This window comes from Bos indicus, chromosome 8, assembly GCF_029378745.1.
Source record: "Bos indicus isolate NIAB-ARS_2022 breed Sahiwal x Tharparkar chromosome 8, NIAB-ARS_B.indTharparkar_mat_pri_1.0, whole genome shotgun sequence".
Taxonomy (NCBI): domain Eukaryota; kingdom Metazoa; phylum Chordata; class Mammalia; order Artiodactyla; family Bovidae; genus Bos; species Bos indicus.
The window spans coordinates 64,871,275-64,893,607 of NC_091767.1; the positions used below are offsets into that span (position 1 = coordinate 64,871,275).

General features: G+C 34.9%; 1 protein-coding gene across 6 annotated transcripts in view; it reads left to right on the forward strand.

Annotated features, from left to right (window-relative positions):
• STX17 (syntaxin 17) overlaps positions 1-22,333 on the forward strand; it is a 74,479-nt gene that overhangs the window by 10,208 nt on the left and 41,938 nt on the right. For all 6 annotated transcript variants that reach the window (XM_070794839.1, XM_070794837.1, XM_070794840.1 and 3 more), the window contains 2 exons: positions 1,177-1,362; positions 12,803-12,868. In XM_070794839.1, the coding sequence (XP_070650940.1) occupies positions 1,240-1,362; positions 12,803-12,868 (189 nt within the window). In that variant the 5' untranslated portion in view covers positions 1,177-1,239. The remainder of the gene's footprint in view (positions 1-1,176; positions 1,363-12,802; positions 12,869-22,333) is intronic.

The window sequence follows — 22,333 nt, forward strand, 5'->3', positions numbered from 1 at the left end:
AATAGTCCTAGTTTCTTGTAAGGATTCAGTGACTCCTCAAAGTCCTGAACCCTTGTCTCTATGCACCCCAGTCTAGGATACCACAATGAGATTAACATAGTCAACTTATTTATTTTTAATATGGGAGAGGTTGTGGCTAATTAGATAGCATGAAAACATGATGTACAGGAGTGGTTTTCAAGCTTGCTTCGGCAGTGGAGACCTTTATTTACATAAAATCAAATAAGTTCAAATTTATGAAATTAATGAAACAAAATTTTCTGAAACTGAAGCAGGTGTGGGGTCCTGGAGCCTGCCCACTTGACAGCTTTTATCATCACCTACCCTGACCCCAAAGACATAACCCTAGACTCTCTGCAACTCTGGTAGAAAAACTACTGGTGAATTAGAAAGAATTTTTGATTGTACTCTCAGGAATACTGGGTTCTTATTCCATCTCTGTCACTGGTTACTTGTATTGATTATAGACAATGCTAATTAGTCTGTAAGAAAGGGAAGAGGCAATTTAAAGAACATCAATGAGAAGAGTTGCATTTTATATTTCAAGTGTATAATTAGATATATATTGGAAATAGAGTTTGATACAGCAGAAATGTTAAGAATAAAATTTTTTCTTCCAGTTTTGCAAGTTGACACCTGTTTAGAAAACATTATTCACTGTCAAAGATACATTGGGTGATGAAGACTTGAACAGTATGCTTCTGGTTTTTTGGAAAAAGTTATTTAAATATATACATACATTATATTAAAAAGACCTGGAAAGACATACATCAAAATGGAAAAAATAGGGGGATGGGGGGAAGGAAAAATGGAAAGAGTAGCTAACTGTAAGTGAGATCATTGATTTTGTTTTATTCTCTATTTCCTAGTTTCTAAACATTTTAAAGTGAATATACCTAACTTGTAGGAAGGATGGGGTGGGAAGGGGGTTCAGGAGGGAGGGGACATATATATGCCTATGGCTGAGTCATGTTGATGTATGGCAGAGGCCATCACAATATTGTAATTATCCTCTAATTAAATAAATTTAAAAACATTTTTAAGTTTGTTAACAAGTCACTCAGGTTCAGCATCAAGTTGAGTATGTGTTCAGAATATCTTATAAAATTACCTAATTGTTGGTTTTTAAAAATAATGGAAATTAATTTTTAAAATTCTTAAATATTTCCCTTTTAGGTTTTTCTACATGAGTGGAGAAGATAATTGTTGCAAGTAGGAGAGACACAGCATTTTTTTAGGATGTCTGAAGATGAAGAAAAAGTGAAATTACGGCGTCTTGAACCAGCTATCCAGAAATTTACTAAGATAGTAATTCCAACAGATCTGGAGAGGTTAAGAAAGCACCAGATAAATATTGAGAAGGTGAGTTTTTTCATTTTCTTTCTTTTTTCCAGTTTTTTCTTTTTCTACTAAAGAAACAGTTACATATTCTGATTTATATTTGTTGTACATTTCACCTCCATTGAAAATCTCAGGTAAGAGACTTTGCTAAAACATCTAGCTCCTGTTGATTTAACAACATTGTTCATTTTTTCTGTTCTACAAATACTCCTCTGATATTATTCCTTTTTTAATGAAAAGATATAAGAATAGAATCTATGCCTTTTTAGTTGTACATAGTGATGAATTAGCAGTTAATAATTAGAATTTGTTTGATAGTTGACTATAATGTGAAGGTGATGGATTTCCGCTAAAGGGCTTGCCTTAATTTCATTCACCCAGTGGCAAGTTTTCTTAACTGTGAGGATGTGTTCATCAGTAACTCCTGTCCTCTTCAAGTGCTTTTGGATTAAAGAGGTAAATCATTTTTTGATATGAGAGAATTTCCCAGCTTCATCGCTTCCCTTTGACGAAACCCCAAAGCCCAAATATTAGCTAGAGGTCACCTTACGAGATAGGTAGGGGGAAGAACTAGCGTGGGGGACTATGGTGGAGGTTGCATACAACCTGGCCCAGCTAGGGTCTGATGGAGTGGTTGTGGCATTTATGGAAACATGAAGTTTACTGTGTACTGAGCATGGATTTGGCAGGTTGTGTTGTCTTATTTGCTGTGGAACAAATCAGTGGTATTTGATCTCTCAGGAGAACCTCCCCCAGTACAAATTTTAAGTTGTGAGGTCCTCCATTAAATGTTTTTTGGCTGGGAGCGGGTGGGAGGCGGAAGTGGTCATTAAGCCTTTCAGTATAAACAGTATTTATCACCCTCAACTCTGTACCTTATACAAGTAAGAAGAGTGCCAGCTTTTTCTCTCATGGGTACCAACTGTCTTTCTAGTACCTAAGTCTTCTGTAAAAGTTTAGAAAGTAAGTTCCAAGAAAAATAAGGTGAAAATTTCAATGTAAATATGAATAGAATTCAAGATTAACATTTCATAATCTTTTAGTTTCTTTCTTCTTTCTCCATGATAACTATTATGACTTTTAAGGATGAAGGAGTTGTCTGGTAAACTGGTTATTTTTGTTGTGAGCAGAAATAAAGATTCCATGCTTTAATGAATAAGGAAGGCGTGTTCTTTTAGCATTGTAACAGTATGGAAATGGAGTTGTTTACTTTTGATCAATCATATCTGGGTGGGAGGTTTGATAAGGTGTGCTTCAAAGTCCTGAGCTTATGTTGAAGTGTTCAGTTAACGAGATAAGAATTTGGCAAATGAATTGATTCTGAAAGGAAGAAATAAGTGGACTGTGGTCTATTAAGACTCTTTCTTTCTTTCATTGTCCTATTTTGCCTTTGACATTTTTCCCTTTGGCAAATTGCCCCTTTCTTGTATTTATTCTACACAAACATGCCTGCTGTCATTACCCTCAGATCCTAGCCACATGTACCACCCGATAATCGATGGAAAGGCCAGACCCTGGGAGAAAGGTGGGTGGGGATAGAAACAGGTCTGTTACTGATTTAATTTGCTGTGCCAGACTTCAGAAAAGAAATTATTCTAGAGTTATATAGATCTTTTTCTGCCAGAACATTTTTTCCTCTAGCATTTTCTGAAAATTTTACTATTTGAGAAACTTTTAAATGGTATCAGAATAATTTACTGTATAGGTGATATCTGAGGCTAAGCAGTTGGACTTACACTGAGCTATATTTTAGTCCATAATCTTGATCATTCTATCTCTAGGACTTCTAGTTTAGTTTTAATGGTGATTTTTTAAATCTATATAAGTCTGAATAGCATATTTTAGTAGATACTTTATGGCAGTGTAAAAACATTAAAAAGCCACTGCCTTTACTGTGGACAATAGAGTTAAGAACTAAATTTAGAGTCCAGGTGTCTAACAGTGCCTCATTTTCAAAAAGAGATAGGCTTCTTGAGGGAAGGGTGTAGAAAGATAAAATATTTATTATGTTAGCCATCAGTCATCCAATATGAATTTAAAAGAAGAAAGTCAGACTGAAGGGAAATTGAAGGTAAGCCTTAGTAGACTGATTGTGCAACATCTGAAAACAATGAGAGTAGTGTGCTGTGGACACCTGGGACTATATTCCATAGGTCCTTCAGCATTATGTTTTATTACACATGATAGACTTGATTAGAATGTAATCCTGAAATTTGAAGTGTTAGCATTTCAGCTTTGTTATCTAACATAGAACAGACTTAAGCATAGTTAATAGGAACAACAACATAATAAGCTTTGAACATAATTTTCTTTGTTTAATTTTATAGAATTTTTGGGGAAAACTTACTGTGTAGCATGCCCCACCATACACATCCTCCTGATTACCTGGTTGTGGTACCTCTAGTTAACTGAGTCTTTCTGGAATAGTGCTGTTCCTTTGGCTTATTTCTCACTGCCTTTCTCTCCCACTTTCCACCCCTTCTGCAACCCTGGGTTTCAACTTTCTCTGCTCTACTAAGTCAGCTGCAACATATCCATTCTCTTTCCAGCTTCCAAAATGTTAAAGTTTCTCGTCAGTTAATATCTCCTGTTGTATTCTCATTATTCTTGTGGGTTGATCCCTTTTAAAGTTCTTTACTCTCATTTTGGTTAAATTTTGAAAAAAGGCAGAGATGAATATTTCTTCTGTCTGCCAGGTTTAATGAGAAGGGAAATCATTACAGGATATAAATATATGTTAGCTTTTCATAAGTGTTGATGTTTGCTGTTTCTTATATTTTTAGCGTTGAAAGATGTAAAAAATTAGGTCTCTAATCTGTAAGAAGTTTACCCTCCAGTTAAAGAAATAAGATAGGAAATATTCAGATATGATGAGGCAACATATAATTAAGTGTGAAAATGAGTGGTATGGACTATTTAGGCAGTATGAAGCCTGAACTATGTGGTACCAAATCAGATATAATTCGTCTTGTTGATTTGTTACTTTTGATTTGGTTTCATTTATTTGTTTTTTTAACTTGTGATTACAACAAAAACTATTCCCAGTTCTCTTTTTAGTATGAGAATGTTTGTTTCAATCTTACAATCACATTTCCCCCCTCATAGTTTTTTTCTGCTGGACACCTGATTCAGTTTGCTTTCTCCTGTGTTACAGGATAGGAAAGCCTCAGCACAGGTGGTGATGATAATGTTTCTAATGGTGATAATATCATGCTTGTCAGTGTTTGGTTAGCAATGAAAAATAGACATATCTGACTAATGAGACTTGAGGGAAAAACATGTTTGGGATATGGAACTTCTGGAAAAGACTTTTCTACTGTATAAAGATGTACACGGGAGGAAGCAGTTCTGCTGGTCTTCTGTCTCCCTGTTGTATATGTAACTATAGCCAGGAGGGGATAAGTATGAGAGTGAAAACTCTTTGTTGAAGGTAATAAAGCAGACAGAACTTGGGTGCTTGACAACCTTGTAAGCTTCTGAACTAAACTACCCTTGAATTTATCATCCCACTTTTAGGGTGCTGTTTATGTGAGGTAATAAATATTTTTATTAGTAAAGCCATTTCTTTAAACTTTGAGCTTTCTGTTATTTGCAACCAAAAACATCCTAATTGTATCCACTGTGCAAATAGACAATACAAAAAAATGACATTTTGTAAAAACAGTGCATTTTAGAAATGTTTGTCAGTGGTCCCAACTTAACTAATTTTTTAGGAGGTTATTTCTTGTAATTTCCCCCCAAACACACATTAAATCATTTAAAGCCTTTTCTCCTCTGCAGGTATTTGGAATGACAGCCTTTAATAATTAAACCTAATTTAGGTTTAACATTGTGTAGCAAACATAGAGTCTGAGCTATTTTCTTTTTCTTAGAATTTTGTTGTGAGACATAAGGTTTCATCTATTCAGTCTTCATCCAAGACACTAATCTCTTCTACAACTTACTTGACACGTGAGCAAATAATAATAATAAAGACAGTAGCTGTTGTGTTTATCTGTTGAATGCTGTATAAAGTTTTTGTATTTATCATATTTAATCTCACAACATCCCAATAGGTTAGCCTTCTTATTGTCTTCCTTTTTTAGGTGGGGAAGCAGATTTGGAGTGGTTAAATTACTTTCTTGAAATCACCATGCTGCTAAATATATTAATCTTCTAATATTGTGCCTGAAATATAGCATGATTTAAGTTTGTTCTCACTCTTTTTTGGTTTTTGTTTTCCTCTTAGTCTTGTCTATTGTGGAGTGTTCTATTTTTATGCTCATTTTCCAGTGAAGAAGGAAAATGGAAAAAATAGAATTGAATACTCTGGCTTTCCTACATTTATTAGCAGTATCCACTCCATTTGCTCATCTTTCAAACTTTGTTTTTTGTTCAAATCCCAACTTAGTAACATCCTGTGGAACATTACCTGGTTGACTCCGTCCTGGGTCAGATACAAATACACCATTCCCACACAGCACTGTGCAGTAGACCTTCAGGTTCACAACCATTTTAACCATTCATGGGGAGTCTGTAGAGGCCCATGATTGATCTCTAGAGAGTTGTAAAGGTAACATTAAAATCTTTCTCATAGTGTTATTTTGAGGATTGAGATATTATATAAAGAATCCCTGAATGCAAAGTTGATACTTGGAAATGAGTTACTTAACAAGTAAGTTATTGTTTTCAGGTACTCAACATTGGTGCTCAGTTAATTGTTTATAATCATTAGGAGAGTCACAACATTCCTGAGATCCTTTGTGTTTGAGTTTTACATTTTTCATATATGGCAGACACAATAAGGTGAATTACTTTTAACCTCACTGTTGGGTAGATATTATTTATCTTCATTACATGAGTAATCCTAATTTTATGGCTTATGCTCATTGGACTATCTGTTAATATTATGTAGCTTTACTTTTTGAGTCTTTGATTTTTTTCTTTTTTATTGAGTTTAATAATTTATTTGAATTGAATACTTAAACTTTTCATCATCTACAATAATCTCATCCTACCTGGTTAATCCTCCATAAAGCCATTATCTTCCCTATAAGGGGTTCTGATCATTCAGATCATTGAGATATCCTCTTATATCCAGCAAAAGAAGCTTTTCATCTACTTTCTCTGCTTCTTTCTCATCATCTTCCCATCATACATTATACCACAAACACATTGATCTTACGTCAGTCCTTTGGATACCACATATAATTTTACAGTTCCATAGTATTTCTGGGTCTTTTTCTCTCCAACTGAAGCATTTTTTTTTCCTACTATGCCTGTAAATTTAAATAAATCTTTTAAGTGTCAGCATAAGGTTTAAAGTGCTTTTATACCCTAAACTCCTAAATCTTGAACATTCTCTGTGTTATATCGTCATAGAATTTCCCAAATCAGTAATAAATAACTTGCGCTTCCCTGGTGGCTCAGATGGTAAAGAATCCTTCTGCAACGTGGGAGACGTGGGTTCGATCCCTGGGTTGGGAAGATCCCTTGGAGAAGGGAACGACTACCCACTTCAGTATTCTTACCTGGAGAATCCCCGTGGACAGAGGAGCTTGGCAGGCTATAGTCCATGGGGTCGCAAAGACTCAAATATGACTGAGTGACTGAGCACATAGTGGAAACATTATATAATTTTGGAAAATCATTTTTAATAATTATGATTAGCTTTTATGTTTTTATACTCTATGCAATATGAGGCAGAATTATTATCATTGTTTTTCAATTTTGAATCAGAATATTCTGGAAGATGAAATGACATAAAATGTGAGCCTACAAATATATAAAGTTGTTTAAGTAAATGGTGAGGCGTTCTAGAGAGAACTCTTAGCCCGGGTACTACTCTTAGAATATTTGTTCTCCTTGCCGAGCAGGCAAAGCGAAACTGAGAGACCTGGTGTCACTGCCAAAGAGCACAAAGGGATTAATGTCGGGAAGCCTGAAAATGCCTGTGCAGAGGTGTTCATCACACGGTGGTGTGGGTTTATAATCAGGGTTATCCAAAATGATAAACTAGAAGAGAGGGCAAAAGGAGACAAGGTGTTCACCAGGATGAGAATGGTGGACACGGCTTTTTCTCACCAGGATAAGAATGTGCTTTGGTCTCTTTTAGGAAAGTCTAGGGGAAAGGCTCGGAGAAGGCAATGGCACCCCACTCCAGTACTCTTGCCTGGAAAATCCCATGGACGGAGGAGCCTGGTAGGCTGAAGTCCATGGGGTCGCTATGAGTCGGACATGACTGACCGACTTCACTTTCACTTTTCACTTTCGTGCATTGGAGAAGGAAATGGCAACCCACTCCAGTGTTCTTGCCTGGAGAATCCCAGGGACGGGGGAGCTTGGTGGGCTGCTGTCTATGGGGTCGCACAGAGTCGGACACGACTGAAGCGACTTAGCAGCAGCAGCAGCAGGGGAAAGGTTGTTTCTGTGAATGTTGGATTCTCTGCTTGTGCCTGTTCCATGGTATACCATGAGGCCATGAGACACATGAAGAACAATATGAATGCATGTGGTGAGACAAAACATCTTCCTGAAATGACTGAAAAACAGTATCTATGATTTTTTTTCTGTAGTTGTTTTTCCTCTTTCTTGGTCCAGTTTATTCATAGCAGTTAAGGGTATTTATTAGAAGTTGCAGTATCCAGCAGAGGAAAAGAATGGAATCTGAATCACATTGGGGATGTCATTCTGAGTTCCACCCATCTTGAAATATTGGGGCAAAGCTTAATGGCCTGGAAGCCACATAAGAGCAAATAGTGCTGAGACAAATCCTTCTGCCCACTCTGTGAAAAGTGTATATCCAATAGCATCTAGAAAATGCTTCCTTCCAAAGTTGCTATGTTTAAAAACCTTTTAGAGAGAAACCCTAAGGAGAAGCCCTTGGCAAAGGCAAACTGTTTTATGAAATCTCTTAACAGGTAATTTGCCCATCATTCCTTTTCCGTCTCTTTGAATCGAGTCTTTGATATTTTCTATGTAGACAGTCATGACGACAGACTGTTTTATTTTTTCCTTTCTAATCTTTGCCTGCCTACTTCCTTCTTTCTTTTCTCTCTTCTGTTTCCTCTCTTTACCCTCTCCTCCTCCCTTCCTTCCTTCCCTCCTTTGCTTTCTTCTCTCACTTCCTTTCTTACCTTATTGTCCTGGCTATGGCCTCCAGTGCAAGATCAGAACTCCTTACCTTGTTCCCAATATTAGGGAATGATCTTTTACCACTACACATGATGTTAACTGTATAGTTTTTACAGATGCTTCTATGAGATTGAGGATGTTAACTTCTTTTTCAAGTTTCTGGTAAGTTTTATAATGAATAGATATTTATCAAATGGTTGTCTTTAAATCTACTATCTTGCTCTTTTTGTCTATTTGTTCCATCTATTCTTTCTCCCCTTTTTTTTTCATGTTTTACTCCCTTTTGGATTAATTGCATATTTTTAAGATTGTATTTTTTTCTCTTTTATTGGCTTATTAATTATACCTCTATGTTTTTATTTTTAAATGGTTCCTTTACAGTTCAGAGTATTCATCTTTAACTTATGATAGTCTACCTTCAAGTAATGTGTTATATATATATCACTTCACATATAAAAATTTTATGACAATACACTTCAATTTCTTCTCTCAGAATCTATATAGTATTATTGTAATATAATTTATGTCCGTCTAGTCAAGGCTATGGTTTTTCCAGTGGTCATGTATAGATGTGAGAGTTGGACTGTAAAGAAAGCTGAGTGCCGAAGAATTGATGCTTTTGAACTGTGGTGTTGGAGAAGACTCTTGAGAGTCCCTTGGACTGCAAGGAGATCCAACCAGTCCGTCCTAAAGGAGATTAGTCCTGTATTTGGAAGGACTGATTTTGAAGCTGAAACTCCAATACTTTGGCCACCTGATGCGAAGATCTGACTCATTTGAAAAGACTCTGATGCTGGGAAAGATTGAGGGCAGGAGGAGAAGGGGATGAGAGAGGATGAGATGGTTGGATGGCATCACTGACTCAATGGAAATGGGTTTGGGTGGACTCCAGGAATTGGTGATAGACAGGGAGGCCTGGCGTGCTGTGGTTCATGGGGTCGCAAAGAGTCAGACACGAGTGAGCAACTGAACTGAACTGAACTGATTTTACCATTTTCAGTGCTCTCACTTTTTTGTAGAGCCAGGTTTCTGTCTGGTACTGTTTTCTCATCAACCTGAAGGACTTCCTTTCACATTTCTTATAGTGCAGTTTTGCTGGTGATAATGAATTCTGCTTGCTTTTTGTGTTTGGAAAAATGTCTTATTTGGCCTTCAATTGAAAAAAAATATTTTTTCTGGGTATAGAATTCTAGGTTGACTTTTAGATTGTTTTAGTACTTTCAAGATGTTGCTTCAGTGTTTTCTGGTTTGCACTGTTTATCACAAGAAGTCTTCTATCATTCTTATCTGTGTTCCTCTGTACTTCACATCTTTTTTCCTCTTACTCTTTTTTAGATTTTACTATCATTTGTTATGCATTAGTATAATTTTCTTCATTTTCTTATTTATGGTATTCCTTGAGTTTCTTGGATCTGTGGGTTTATAGTTTTTACCAAATTTGGAAAAGCTTTGGCCATTCATTTTTCTTTTTTTCCTTCCTTGTTGAGATATAACTGACATGCAGAACTGTGTAAGGTGTACAACATAATGATTTGACTTACATACATCATGAAATGATTATCACAAAAAATAATGAATGTCCATCATCTCATACAGATACAAAATAAAAGAAAAAAATATATTAGGATTTACTCTCTGTTTAACAACTTTTGTATGTAACATACAGCAGTGGTAATTATCTTAATCATGTTATATATTATCTCCCTAGTTCTTATATATCTTATGACTGAAAGTTTGTATCTTTTGTCCATAAACTATATGATTCCTTCTTTATAAGGAATTCCTTCTTTAGTTGTGGAAAATCTCTTCTGGTAGTCTTTAAGTTGTTCTCATCCATACTTGCTCTGAAAATTTTGGTGCACCTGTGGGAGGAGGTGAGCTCAGGATCTTCTTACTCCACCATCTCAGCCACTATCTCATTAATTTTTCACATATTTTTTCTCTCCTTCAGGGAGTCCAACTTCATAACAGTTGCTTTCAATTTTCAATGTTGCTTTCAATTGGCCTTTGATTATTGATACTATAATCATTTATTGGCCATCTTTTTTTTCTGTTTCATTTTGGATGGTTTCTGTTTTACATCTTTAAATTTACTAATCTTTTCTTTGCATGTCTTAACCTTCCGTTCAATCCATCCATTTCATTTTTCATTTCAGCTACCTTTTTAATTTTAGGAATTGAATAAAAACTATCTTTCATATCTCCATATCTTCAGTTTTCTTCAGCTTTCTTAAACATGGAATACATCATAACTTTTAATATCTTTGTCTTAATTCCATTATCTCTATCATATCTAAGTCTGTTTCTGTTGATTGGTTTTTCTTATTATAGATCATATTTTCCTGCTTTTTTTTTTTTTTGCATACATGCTGCTGCTAAGTTGCTTCAGTCATATCTGACTCTGTGTGACCCCATAGACGGCAGCCCACCAGGCTCCCCCGTCCCTGGGATTCTCCAGGCAAGAACACTGGAGTGGGTTGCCATTTCCTTCTCCAATGCATGAAAGTGAAAAGTGAAAGTGAAGCCGCTCAGTCGTGTCCAACTCTTAGCGACCTCATGCATGGTAATTGTTTATTGGATGCCAGACATTCTGAATTTGTTGGATACTGAATATTCCAAAATTTCTTTGAGTACTTTTGAACTTTATTTATTCTGAGATACATTTAAGTTATTTAGGAACAGTTTGATCCTTTTGAGGCTCTTTTAAGCTTGCAGAGGATCAGAACAGCCTTTGTTCCAGGCCTAACTTTCCCTCACACAGTACAGTACTTTGGAGTACTCTGCCTGATTCCAGTATGTTGAGAGATTTTTCTACTCTGACTGGTGGTCACATGAGCTGTTTCTGGGCTTGTGTGATTTCGGGGGATGAGCCTACCTGGTCTTTTTCAGTGATTCTTTTTCTGACTTCAGGTAGTTTCCTTATATGTTTGTGCTGCTCTGTACTCAGCTGAAGACTCAAAAGCAAAACTCAGCAGATCTCTGGAACTCTCTCTCTGTATGGTCCTCTCCTGTTAATGCAGTTATATCCTCACATGCAGCTTTTTCTTCTCTGATACTCTGCTCCATGAATTCTTGCAGCCCTGACTTCTCTGGATTCTCTGTTTCCTTAACATTAATTTTTATTAAAAATATCATGACAGATTAGTATTAAGTAATGAATTTTAAAGTGACTTGTTTTCACATATGTATCTTTAGCTTCCATTCCCTTCTTTTTATTAATATAACACTATCTAAAAGAGCATTTATACTGAATCTGCTGGCATCATTCAATTTTTATTAGAAGTGAAAGTAGTAAATTTTAAATTTGTTTGATTGGGTAGTGGTTTTAAGTTTATGTTTGGCAAATATATTTTCAATATAGTCTTGTTATTTTTAAGCGTAATGGCTATTGTTTAGTTCTTAGATATAAAAAAAATTCAGGAGTTATCAAGAGTTTTTTTTTTTTTTTTTTTCTGCATTGTGAACAATAGAGAATATAAAAATACCCTGGAAAAAATTTTAGTGCTCTACTTTTATAATCTGTTAGGCCTTCTGTGTATATATGGGACATTTTCATGTTTATGTGCTTTCAGAATATTTCTAGGATGATTTTGTGTGTGTGTGGGTGGGTGGTATACCAAAAATATGTTCGATATCATTATTCACATCTACTGACATCTTAATTATTTGGATTTTTAAAATTTCAACCAAAAATAATATGTGATATTTGACATTGTTTATATTTTGTGCAAATATTGTCATGTTACCACATTTTGCTATGGCTCTCAAATGAAAAATTTTTCATTATGCTCATTAAATTTCTTAGATGAAACTCTGAAAACTAAACATTATCTAGGTAAAAAGCTAAAATATATAAAATGTTCATTCTCATTTTTACATACTTTCTAGTCTGTGATATCGATGTTCCTTTTTCTCAAATGAGATTTTAGTTTTCAGTAGTTGACTCTATCATTAACAGACATTTCAAAATCTTCATGTATAGTAAGAATATCTGATGAATGCTGTTAATCTTTTCATTTTTCACGTTCTTTTACATTCTCAGTGTTTATTTTTTTCACCTCCAAGGAGTATGCATTATAGACAAAATACATACTCTTTTTCCGTAAAAGAAAGTAAAGTATTTAGTGGTTTTTATTTGTTTTACCATTTGCCAGAATTTTGTGTGTAATGTTTTTGAAAACTTCCTACTTGTATGGTCTTTGAACAGTTAATTCCCACTACTAAGTCAGTAACTTTTTTAGCTGGCATGTTTAAGTTTGGGTGGGTGAGTGGGGATTTTTGTGGTAAACTGGGGATAATCACTTAGTGATTAAAAAAAATTCAGTACCTTTTCTTTTCTTTCGTACAGTATCAGAGGTGCAGAGTATGGGACAAGTTGCATGAAGAACATATCAATGCAGGACGTACAGTTCAGGTAAGGCTATTTTATTGTTTCAGGTAAATCAATATGAAAAAGACAGTCTTAAGGAAATTTTGCTAAAATAAATACCCTTGTAGTTGAATCCTTTTATTGTATTTGTAACTATTTCCTTAAAGATGCATTTTTAGCAGGAATTATTGAATCAGATGTCAGTCATATTTTTAAGGTTTTGATTAATGTTACCAAAATTTTCTCCAGAAATGATATATTAACTTACACTTTCATTATGAATCCATTTTACAACATTAATATTACTCATTCTTCAAATTTTTGCTAATTAGTAGGTTAAAAAAATGCTGCTTTGCTGTTTTAATCTGGACTTTTTCTTTCATTGCTTTGAAAGATGAAACTTTTTATATGTACCTTGGATAGTAAAATTTTTTTAATGAATTGTCTGTTCACGTCCCTTGCATATATTATGTTGTTGTCTTCTGTCAGAGTTCCTTATAATTTTAAGATAATTGATCTTCTTTTGATAAGACTGATGCAGTAATATAGTGTTGCAAATATTATTTGCCAGTTATTGGCTTTTTGATAAATGTTAATTATTTTAAATTAATTTTTGAAATTCATTTATTTACATAGTTCAAAGCCAAGTAAAAAGACATAGCACCTACCCTTCTACATCTCCAGGTCCTTCTTTTAAGAAACTACTTTTAATCCTTTTGGCCATGTTCCCTGGTATTTAGCTCTTTATTCCTAAATACCATGTGTAGACTGTTATTTCTTAATCAAGTTTAGACATAGTCTCTTCACTTCTTGCTATATGAGGTGCAGATCTAGCTTTCCACCCTACTCTATTTCCTTCCCCCATAATTTTATTATTATAATTTTTGGTTAAATGAGTGATTAATATCTCATTGTTTTGATTATAAAGACATTGTTTCTTGCTAAGCCAAATAGAGATAAACAGTAGACTTTTGCTTTGTTTTCTTTAAAATGTCGGTTTTACTCTAATGACTTTTAGAATGTGTTTAGTGTTTATTTTTAATTGAGATATAGTTGATATACAGTAGTATATAAGTTATAGGTATATAACATAGTGATTCACAATTTTTAAAGGTTATATTCCATTTATAGTTATTATAAAATATTGGCTATATTCCCTGTATTGTACAAGAATATATTTATCCTTGTAGCTTATCTATTTTCTATGTAATAGATTGTATCTCTTAGTTGCCTACCCCTATCTTGCCCCACCTCCTTTCCCTGTCCTTAATGGTAGTCATCAATTTGTTTTCTATATCTGTGAGTCTGCTTAGGTCTTCTGCACATTTTTTAGTTGGGTTGTTTGGTGTTTTTGCTGTTGAGTTATATGAGTTGTTTATATATTTTGGGTATAAACCCCTTATTGGTCACATCATTAGCACAGATTTTCTCCCATCCAGTAGGTTGTCTTTTTGTTTTGCTGATGGTTTATTTTGCTGTGCAAAAGCTTTTAATTTTGATTAGGTCCCATTCGTTTATTTTTGCTTCTATTTCCTTTTCTTTAGGAGACAGAGCCAAAAGAAATATTGCTAAGATTTATGTCAGAGTGTTCTGCCTGTGTTTTCTTCTAGAAGCTTTATGGTTTCTGGTTTTACATTTAGGTCTTTAATCCATTTTGAGTTTATTTTTATATATGGTTTTAGATAATTTTCTAATTGCATTTTTTTACATGTAACTGTCCTGGCACTACTTACTGAAGAGACTGCTTTTTTCCATCATATATTCTAGCCTTTTGTTGTAGATTTATTGACCATGAGTAGGTGGATTTATTTCTCAGCTCTCTATTCTGTGTCACTTATCTATGTGTCTGTTTTTATGCCAGTACCATACTGTTTTGATTACTGTAGCTTTGTAGTGTAGTCAGAAGTCAGGGAACATGATTCCTCCAGCTCTGTTCTTTCTCAAGATTGTTTTGGCCATTCAGGATCTTTTTAATTTCCATACAAATTTAAAAATTATTTGCTCTAGTACTGTGAAAAATGCCCTTGGCATATTGGTAGGGTTTGCATTGAATATATAGATTGCTTTGGGGAGTATGGTCATTTTAAGAATATTAACTCTTCCAAGCCATGTACATGGTATAGCTTTCTGTCTGTTTGTGTCGTCTTCATTTCTTTCATTAGTGTTTTATAGTTTTCCAGGTACAGGTCTTTTACCTCCTTACGTAGGTTTATTCCTAGATATTTTATTCTTTTTGTGCAGTGGTGAATGGATTATTTACTTAATTTCTCTTTCTGATAACTTGGTTGTTAGTATATAGAAATGCAACAGATTTCTGTATGTTAATTTTGCATCCTGCAAATTTACCAAATTCATTGAGCTCTAGTAGTTTGCTGGTGGTATGTTTAGGATTTTCTAAGTATCATGTCACCTGCAAACAGTGACAGTTTTACTTCTTTCTTTTCAGTTTGGATTCCTTTTATTTCTTTTTCTCATCTGATTGCTGTGGCTGGAACTTCCAATACTATATTGAATAAAAGTGCTAAGAGTGGACATTCTTATCTTGTTCCTGACCTTAGAGGAAATAGTTTCTCCTTTTTATTGTTAAGTATGATATTAACTGTCCTTTTGCTTCTTTTGGAGTTAATAATCTTTTCACTTAAAAAAATTTCCTGTTTTTTGTATATTTTTAGTTAATTTTTAAAAAATGCTCCACATCTCTGCCACAATGCTGTCAGTATTTTTCATGTGCTCAAATATGTCACTTCAATTCTGTATCCTAAAGACTCTCTCCTGAAACCCTTCTGCCATTTCCAATCTGAACTCATTTTCTAGGTTTGTTGCACAGCTGTTGTTCTGGGACTTCTCTCAGTTGTTTCTGTGTTGGGTTGCTGTTTTTTCTGGATATCACATCTTCCTCATTTTTGGCTTACTCCATTGTTCTGTTGGAATATATCTTTCAATAGCTCTCAAATAAGGGTACCTTAGAGGTAAAATTTTAATTTAGTATGTGTCTAATACCTTTATTCTCCCCTCACATGTGATTACTAATTTCAGTAGGTGTAGAATTCTCTTTCAATTTTGAAGGCTTTCTAATTTAGTGTTGCTCTTAAAAAGTAAATATCATCTAGTTTCCCATTCTTTGTATAGGACCAAGTTTTTTTTCCTCTTTGGGAACCTTTGTGATCTGTTTACCCTGGTGTTCTGAAATTTGATAATGTGATGTGCTTTGTATTGGACCCTTTCAATTTAAAAACTCATGATTTTAGATCTGTGAATTTTTCTTTCCTTTTCATAAAATACATTTTAAAAAAATTATTTACTTATTTTTGGCTGCACTGGGTCTTCATTGCTGCCCTAGGACTTTCTCTACTTATGGTAAGCAGGGGCTACCCTAGTTGCACTGTGCTGGTTTCTCATTGCAGTGGCTTCTCTTGTTTTGGAGCATGGGCTTTAGGGCATGCAGGCTTCAGTTGTTGCAGCTTGTGGGCTCGAGTGCAGGTTCAGTGTTTGTGGTGCATGGGCTTAGCTGTCTCACAGCATGTGTGATCTTCCTGGATCAGGGATTAAACCTGTGTTCCCTGCATTGGCAGGTGGATTCTTAACCACTGGACCACCAAGGAAGCCCCTGGGAATTTTTCTTACTTATTGATTATTTATTCCTCTGTGTTTTCTTTTGTCCTCTCTTTTTAAAATATCCTTTTACTGCAAGGGTCAGCAAACTATAGCTCACAGGCCAACTCTTGCCTGCTGTGGGTCCCATTTGTTTATGTACTATCTTTGGCTGCTTTCATACTACAACAGCAGAATTGAATGGTTGCATCAAGAGACCACGGAGAAGGCAATGGCACCCCACTCCAGCACTCTTGCCTGGAAAATCCCTTGGATGGAGGAGCCTAGTGGGCCGCAGTCCATGGGGTTGCTAAGAGTTGGACACGACTGAGCGACTTCACTTTCACTTTTCACTTTCATGCGTTGGAGAAGGAAATGGCAACCCACTCCAGTGTTCTTGCCTGGAGAATCCCAGGGATGGGGGAGCCTCGTGGGCTGCCGTCTATGGGGTCATATAGAGTCGGACACGACTGAAGCGACTTAGCATCGAGACACCATATGGCTGGCAAAGCCTAAACTATTTACTGTCCAATCCTTTGCAGAAAAAGTTTGCTGATCTCTATTCAGTTGAATGGAAGACTCTTGGATTGCTTTTCTAATTTTCTATTCTCTTTTCTGAGAGATTTCTTCAGCTTTATTTTCAATTCTTTCTACTAAATTCTTTGTTTCTACTATTATGATATTTATTTCCCAAGAACTTTTTCTTATTATTTTTTATAGCGTTTTACCTTTGGACATAACAATTCTTTCTGCTTTTCTGAGACACTAAAGAGCTGATTGCTTGTCTCCTGGTGGACTTCACTTAAATATTCTTTGATAGGCTGGCATTTTCCTTGGAGCAACCTCCAAGTATCAGTGTCTGGAGGTTGTTGTGGTTTAGTTTTCTGAAGAAGAATCCTGTTTTCCTCCTAGGGTAAGTAGGCACTTATTTCCTAATTACAGAAGCAGTGTAGGTGAATTCTGCTGTACTTCCATTGTTCAGTCATGTCAGCCCTGTCCCCTCTCTATTTGAGCCCTATGCCAAATGTTTCTGAATTTGAAGTCTCACCAAAAAAGGCATCTTTAGTCCTCTTACATTTCAAAAAAGGTTACTATGGCTGCAGTATAGTCAGTAGATTGGGATAGAATATAATCAGTGCCAGAGATTATTTAGGAGTGGTTACAGAAATGGTGAAGGTATAGAAAAAAAGATTAATTTGAGACTTAAGTGGAAATTTGACTTGCCTTTCATATATATGTATTTTATCAGTATTTCTTGCTGCCTAGATTATAGCCCTAATATCAGTGACTATGTCTCCACTAATTGTGTATCTCAGAGTGCCAGCTGCTCAGCAAGATTCAGAGTTTATGGAATGGTACTGTGCATGTTAATGTCAATGAGATTATTATGACTTTTGTTTCTTACCATCTTCACTGTTTAACATGTTATTAAAAATCACTTATGACTTTCTTGAGACAGTGGTAGGGTCAAAGTGTTTGTTTACTGATTTTTTAAAGTATATATATATATATTTACATTATTGATCTCCATCTGGCATAGAAGTTTTATGTGTACCATTAAAATAATGAGATTTAAACTGTTTTTAGATGTAAGTATTGGCTTAGTTTTATTCATATATGCCTTGCATTTTTTGTATAAGCTCGTTCTTTGCTAGTTTGTGTAAAACATTTTTAGATAAGCAATTTCATGAACAGTTACTCTGAATTTTCAAGATTTATCATTATTAGATTTGTACAGTAAGAACTATCTTTTTACTTTTGTTACAATGTCTTTGTTGAAAAGGAGCTCTTAATTTAAATGTGTCAGTCTTTATTTATCAATCTTTTCTCTTGTGGTTCATGCTTTTGCTATCTTGTTCAGGGAATGTTCTGTGTCCTAAGATCAAGAAGATACTTCCCTATATTTTCTATTGAATATTTTAAATATTTTGCTTTTAACATTTAAGTTGTTAATCCACCTGTTATGAGGTAGATATAAGTAAAATATTATTGCATTTGGAAAACAAGTTGTCTTTCATTATTAACAGATTTCTGCAGTGTTAGTTACATACTGCAGTTCCATATATGCATGAGTCTCTCTCTGGTCTTTCTCTTCTCTTTGTCTATTTCTCCATCAAGGTCCACACTATGTTAAGACAGCCTTGTTATATCAAATCTAGTAGGACAATACGGTTACCTTATTTTTCCTTCCCAGGAGTGGTTTGGCTATACTTGGCCATTTGGTAATCCATATAAAATTTGCAATCTGCTTTTCAAAGTTTATACACAATCTTGTTGGAAATATGGGAATCACATTAGATTTGTTCATCTACTTAGAGAAAATTGACATATTTAAAATGTCCAGTTTTCCTACCTATAAATATATGATATTCTTGTACTTGTTTACAACTTCTTTATTATATATGTATCTTCATAGTTTTATGCATAAGATTGTTGTAGATTGTACAGTCTATCAAGATATCTACCAAGGTTTTTATCATCCTACATGGTCTTCTACAGTATGACCTTGTTACTCCTCACCAACAGGTGGAGTCTCATTCCCCTCCCTTTGAATCTGACCTGAGGTAGAAGTAATGCCACTAGACTTCTGAGGCTAGATTAGAAAAAGCCAAATAGCTCCCAGTGGTTCTCTGAGGATGCTTGCACTGGAGGAAATTAGCCATATGTGAAACATCCAGATATCTGAAGACCTCCATGCAGGAGATATCCACAGCCACAACTGAGCTCTTAGGAATTTGCAGCCTCAAGTGCTAGCCACATGAGTGAGCCATCTTGGACATCAGTGCAGTTGAGCCTTCAAATGAATACAACTTCAGCCAATGCCTGACTCAGTTAGATGAGTGACCCCAGGGAAGAACTCTTCAGCTGATTTCTTCAATGTCTGGTCTGCAAAATCATTAGCAAAATTAAGTGGTGGTTTTAGGAGGAATTTGTTATGCAGCAACAGGTGACCGGAATACAGGACTTACACTTAATTTTGTCTATTTCAATCTACTTCATTAATTTGTTCTTAAATACTTTATTGTTTTAGGGTGTGTCTTTGAGTTTGAGGGAGGTGTGAAACATTGTCCTTCTTTTAAATTATGTTTTCTAACTTTTGGTGGTATATATAGAAATATAGTTAATTTTCATATATAGATCTTATGTCCAATTATATTAAATAATAATTTAAAGCTTTAGGAAAAGAAGTATCATAAGTCAGTATGTGACTAATTGTCAAATATATTCTGGAGACCAGTAAGCGATAGAATGCCAGCTATTTGGATGCTGAATAAGGGCAGTATTATTCTCATTTTTCAGATTAAAGAAGGCTGAAGAATAGAGAAACCGGTGTTTGTCTAAAGCACAAGACTGTCATAAGTTGAAGGACAGGGGTCCAATCTGGAATTATTTTTAATATTAACTCAGGTAGATGGACTAATCCAGGAATATTCTCAGGAATACTGCACTTAATACATAGTAGGTCTTTATTATATATTTGTTGAGTAAATGAATGGAGGCCCTTTTCTCCTTTGGTTTTTATTCCTTTTGGTGGTTCATGTAATGTATTTTAAGCTATATGTAATCTTTTTGGTGCCTTTTGATACTGAAAGACGTGTGAAGTCATTAACTACTATTAATACCTTAATGTAATAGTTAGGTAATACAAGCAAGGGATAGTCCAGATTTGTTTTAATTAAATAGTTATGGCTCTGGGGTCCTTAATAATAAATTGTATGACATCTAGAATGTGTTTACTCTAAGTTGTTTAAATGTTTCCCAGTGGACTTGTGCTTTATGTTTGTAAAGAAATCAGATTAATTATTATGATACCAAATGTTTTCTGCTGTGTACAATTTGCTCTCAAAATTACATGTTATAAAAACACATTAGAAATCCTTAAATCAATATTTAACAAAGGCAAATATATGCATAGCCTCTCTTGTTTTAATCATTAAATACATAATTAGCCATTTTTCAGAATTTTAATTAACTCAGAATAATTACTTTTTACAATTATCAGTATAGATAAGTATACATTTAAATATATCTTTTAATCTATAGACAGAAATTTCAGGATATTTCTGGGAGAAGGGAAAAAGCCGTAACTAGTTACTAAATTTAGATGCAGAACTAGAGAGAGAGAGATGTCACCTTTACTTTACTGAAAATTTGGCCATAGTTTGCAGTTTACTACTACTTGCTTACTGCAAAATGTTTTAATTACTGAGTTGGTATACTTTTTAAAAAAACTTATTTCTTTGATTATAGTACCATTTATCAAACTTGATAGTTTTGCATATTTTCAGAACTTGGCATACTATTATTTATTATATTTTCAGGAGATTATTGGGAGAACCTGATTATTAGGAGAACAGAAATACTTGAATATTTACTATGTCCTAGATACTATTCCAGGGCTTCCCTGGTGGCTCAGTGGTAAAGAATCCACCTGTAATGCAGGAGACTTGGGTTCAGTCCCTAGGTTGGAAAGATCCCTTGGAGAAGGAAATGGCAACTCACTCCAGTATTCTTGCCTGGGAAATCCCATGGACAGAGGAGCCTGGTGTGCTACAGTCCATGCAGTTACAAGACATGACTTAGCCACTAAACCACTACCACAGATACTGTTCAAGCCACTGGAGATACAGCTGTGAGCAAAACAGAAGAAAATTCTTTTCTCATTGAACTTATATGTTGGGGGTAGAAATGAAGAAAACAGACATATTTTTAAAATAAATATTTAGATGATTGTAAGTACCTTGAAGTAAAAGCAAAGGCTGGTTAAAAGGAACAAAAATTGCTGGAGATGATGAGTGTTCTTTTGTATAAAGAATGGTTGTGGAAGGTTTCTAATGAAATTTGAGCTGAGACCTGAAGGAAGTAAAGGCATAAGGGAAACCCAATGTGAAGACTCTGAGGTGAGAGGATGTGTGGCATATTCAGGGAGTAATAAGGAGGTTAGTGTGGTTGATGTGAGCCCAAGAGATGAGGTCAGAGAGATCAGCTGTCTCTAATTAGGGAAGGCCTTGCAGGATGTGGTAACTTAAAGTTCTGAGCCTATGATAATGTGATATGATTTAAAAGATCACCTTGACTATTATGAGCAGGATAGATTCTATGGGATCAAGGTTTGAAGCAAGAATGCCAGATAGGTGGCTAATAAAATAATCAGGGTACTATGGGTCTGCTTTTTAGAAAAATGCAGAAACACTCATGTACAGACAATTTGTGTAGAATGTCAGAGGCCTGGTATGTTAATTTTTATATACTTTCTGTAGCCCTGGGAAATGGTTCTGGACTTAAAAGCTTGACAGAGGAATAAGGAACTATCCTGACAACAAATTTAACATTGAAACACCATTTTGAGAAGTTACACACATCTCAAATATATAAAAATGTAGGAAAGGAAATAACGAAAATATAACATTTATGTACTCATCACTTAACTTTGTCAACTCTTAACATTTTGCCCCACTTTCTTCCCATTTTTTTTGAAAGAAAAATTTAGAAATACCACTGAAGTCAGTTGTGTACCCTTCCTTGATTCCATTTACTTTGTTCCTGTCTGCATCTGAAGGAAATCTTTTCCCTTGTTTTAAGTATTTGCCATTTTTCTGCATATAACTGTATATAAATACCTGGAGAAGGAAATGGCAACCCACTCCAGTATTCTTGCTTGGAAAAATCCCATGGACAGAGGAGCCTGGACGGCTGCAGTCCACGGGGCTGCAGAGAGTTGGACACAACTGAGGACTTGTCAGCAGCATATATAAATAATATATGATATTGTTTTGCATCTTTGTTTCTGCTTTTTTTCCAAATAGCTTTCTTGAGGTATAATTGACATTTGATAAAGTATACAATTTGATAAGTTTTGATATATATACACACCATGAGACCGTCCCCACAATCAAGATACCGTGACCCCTTCACCAG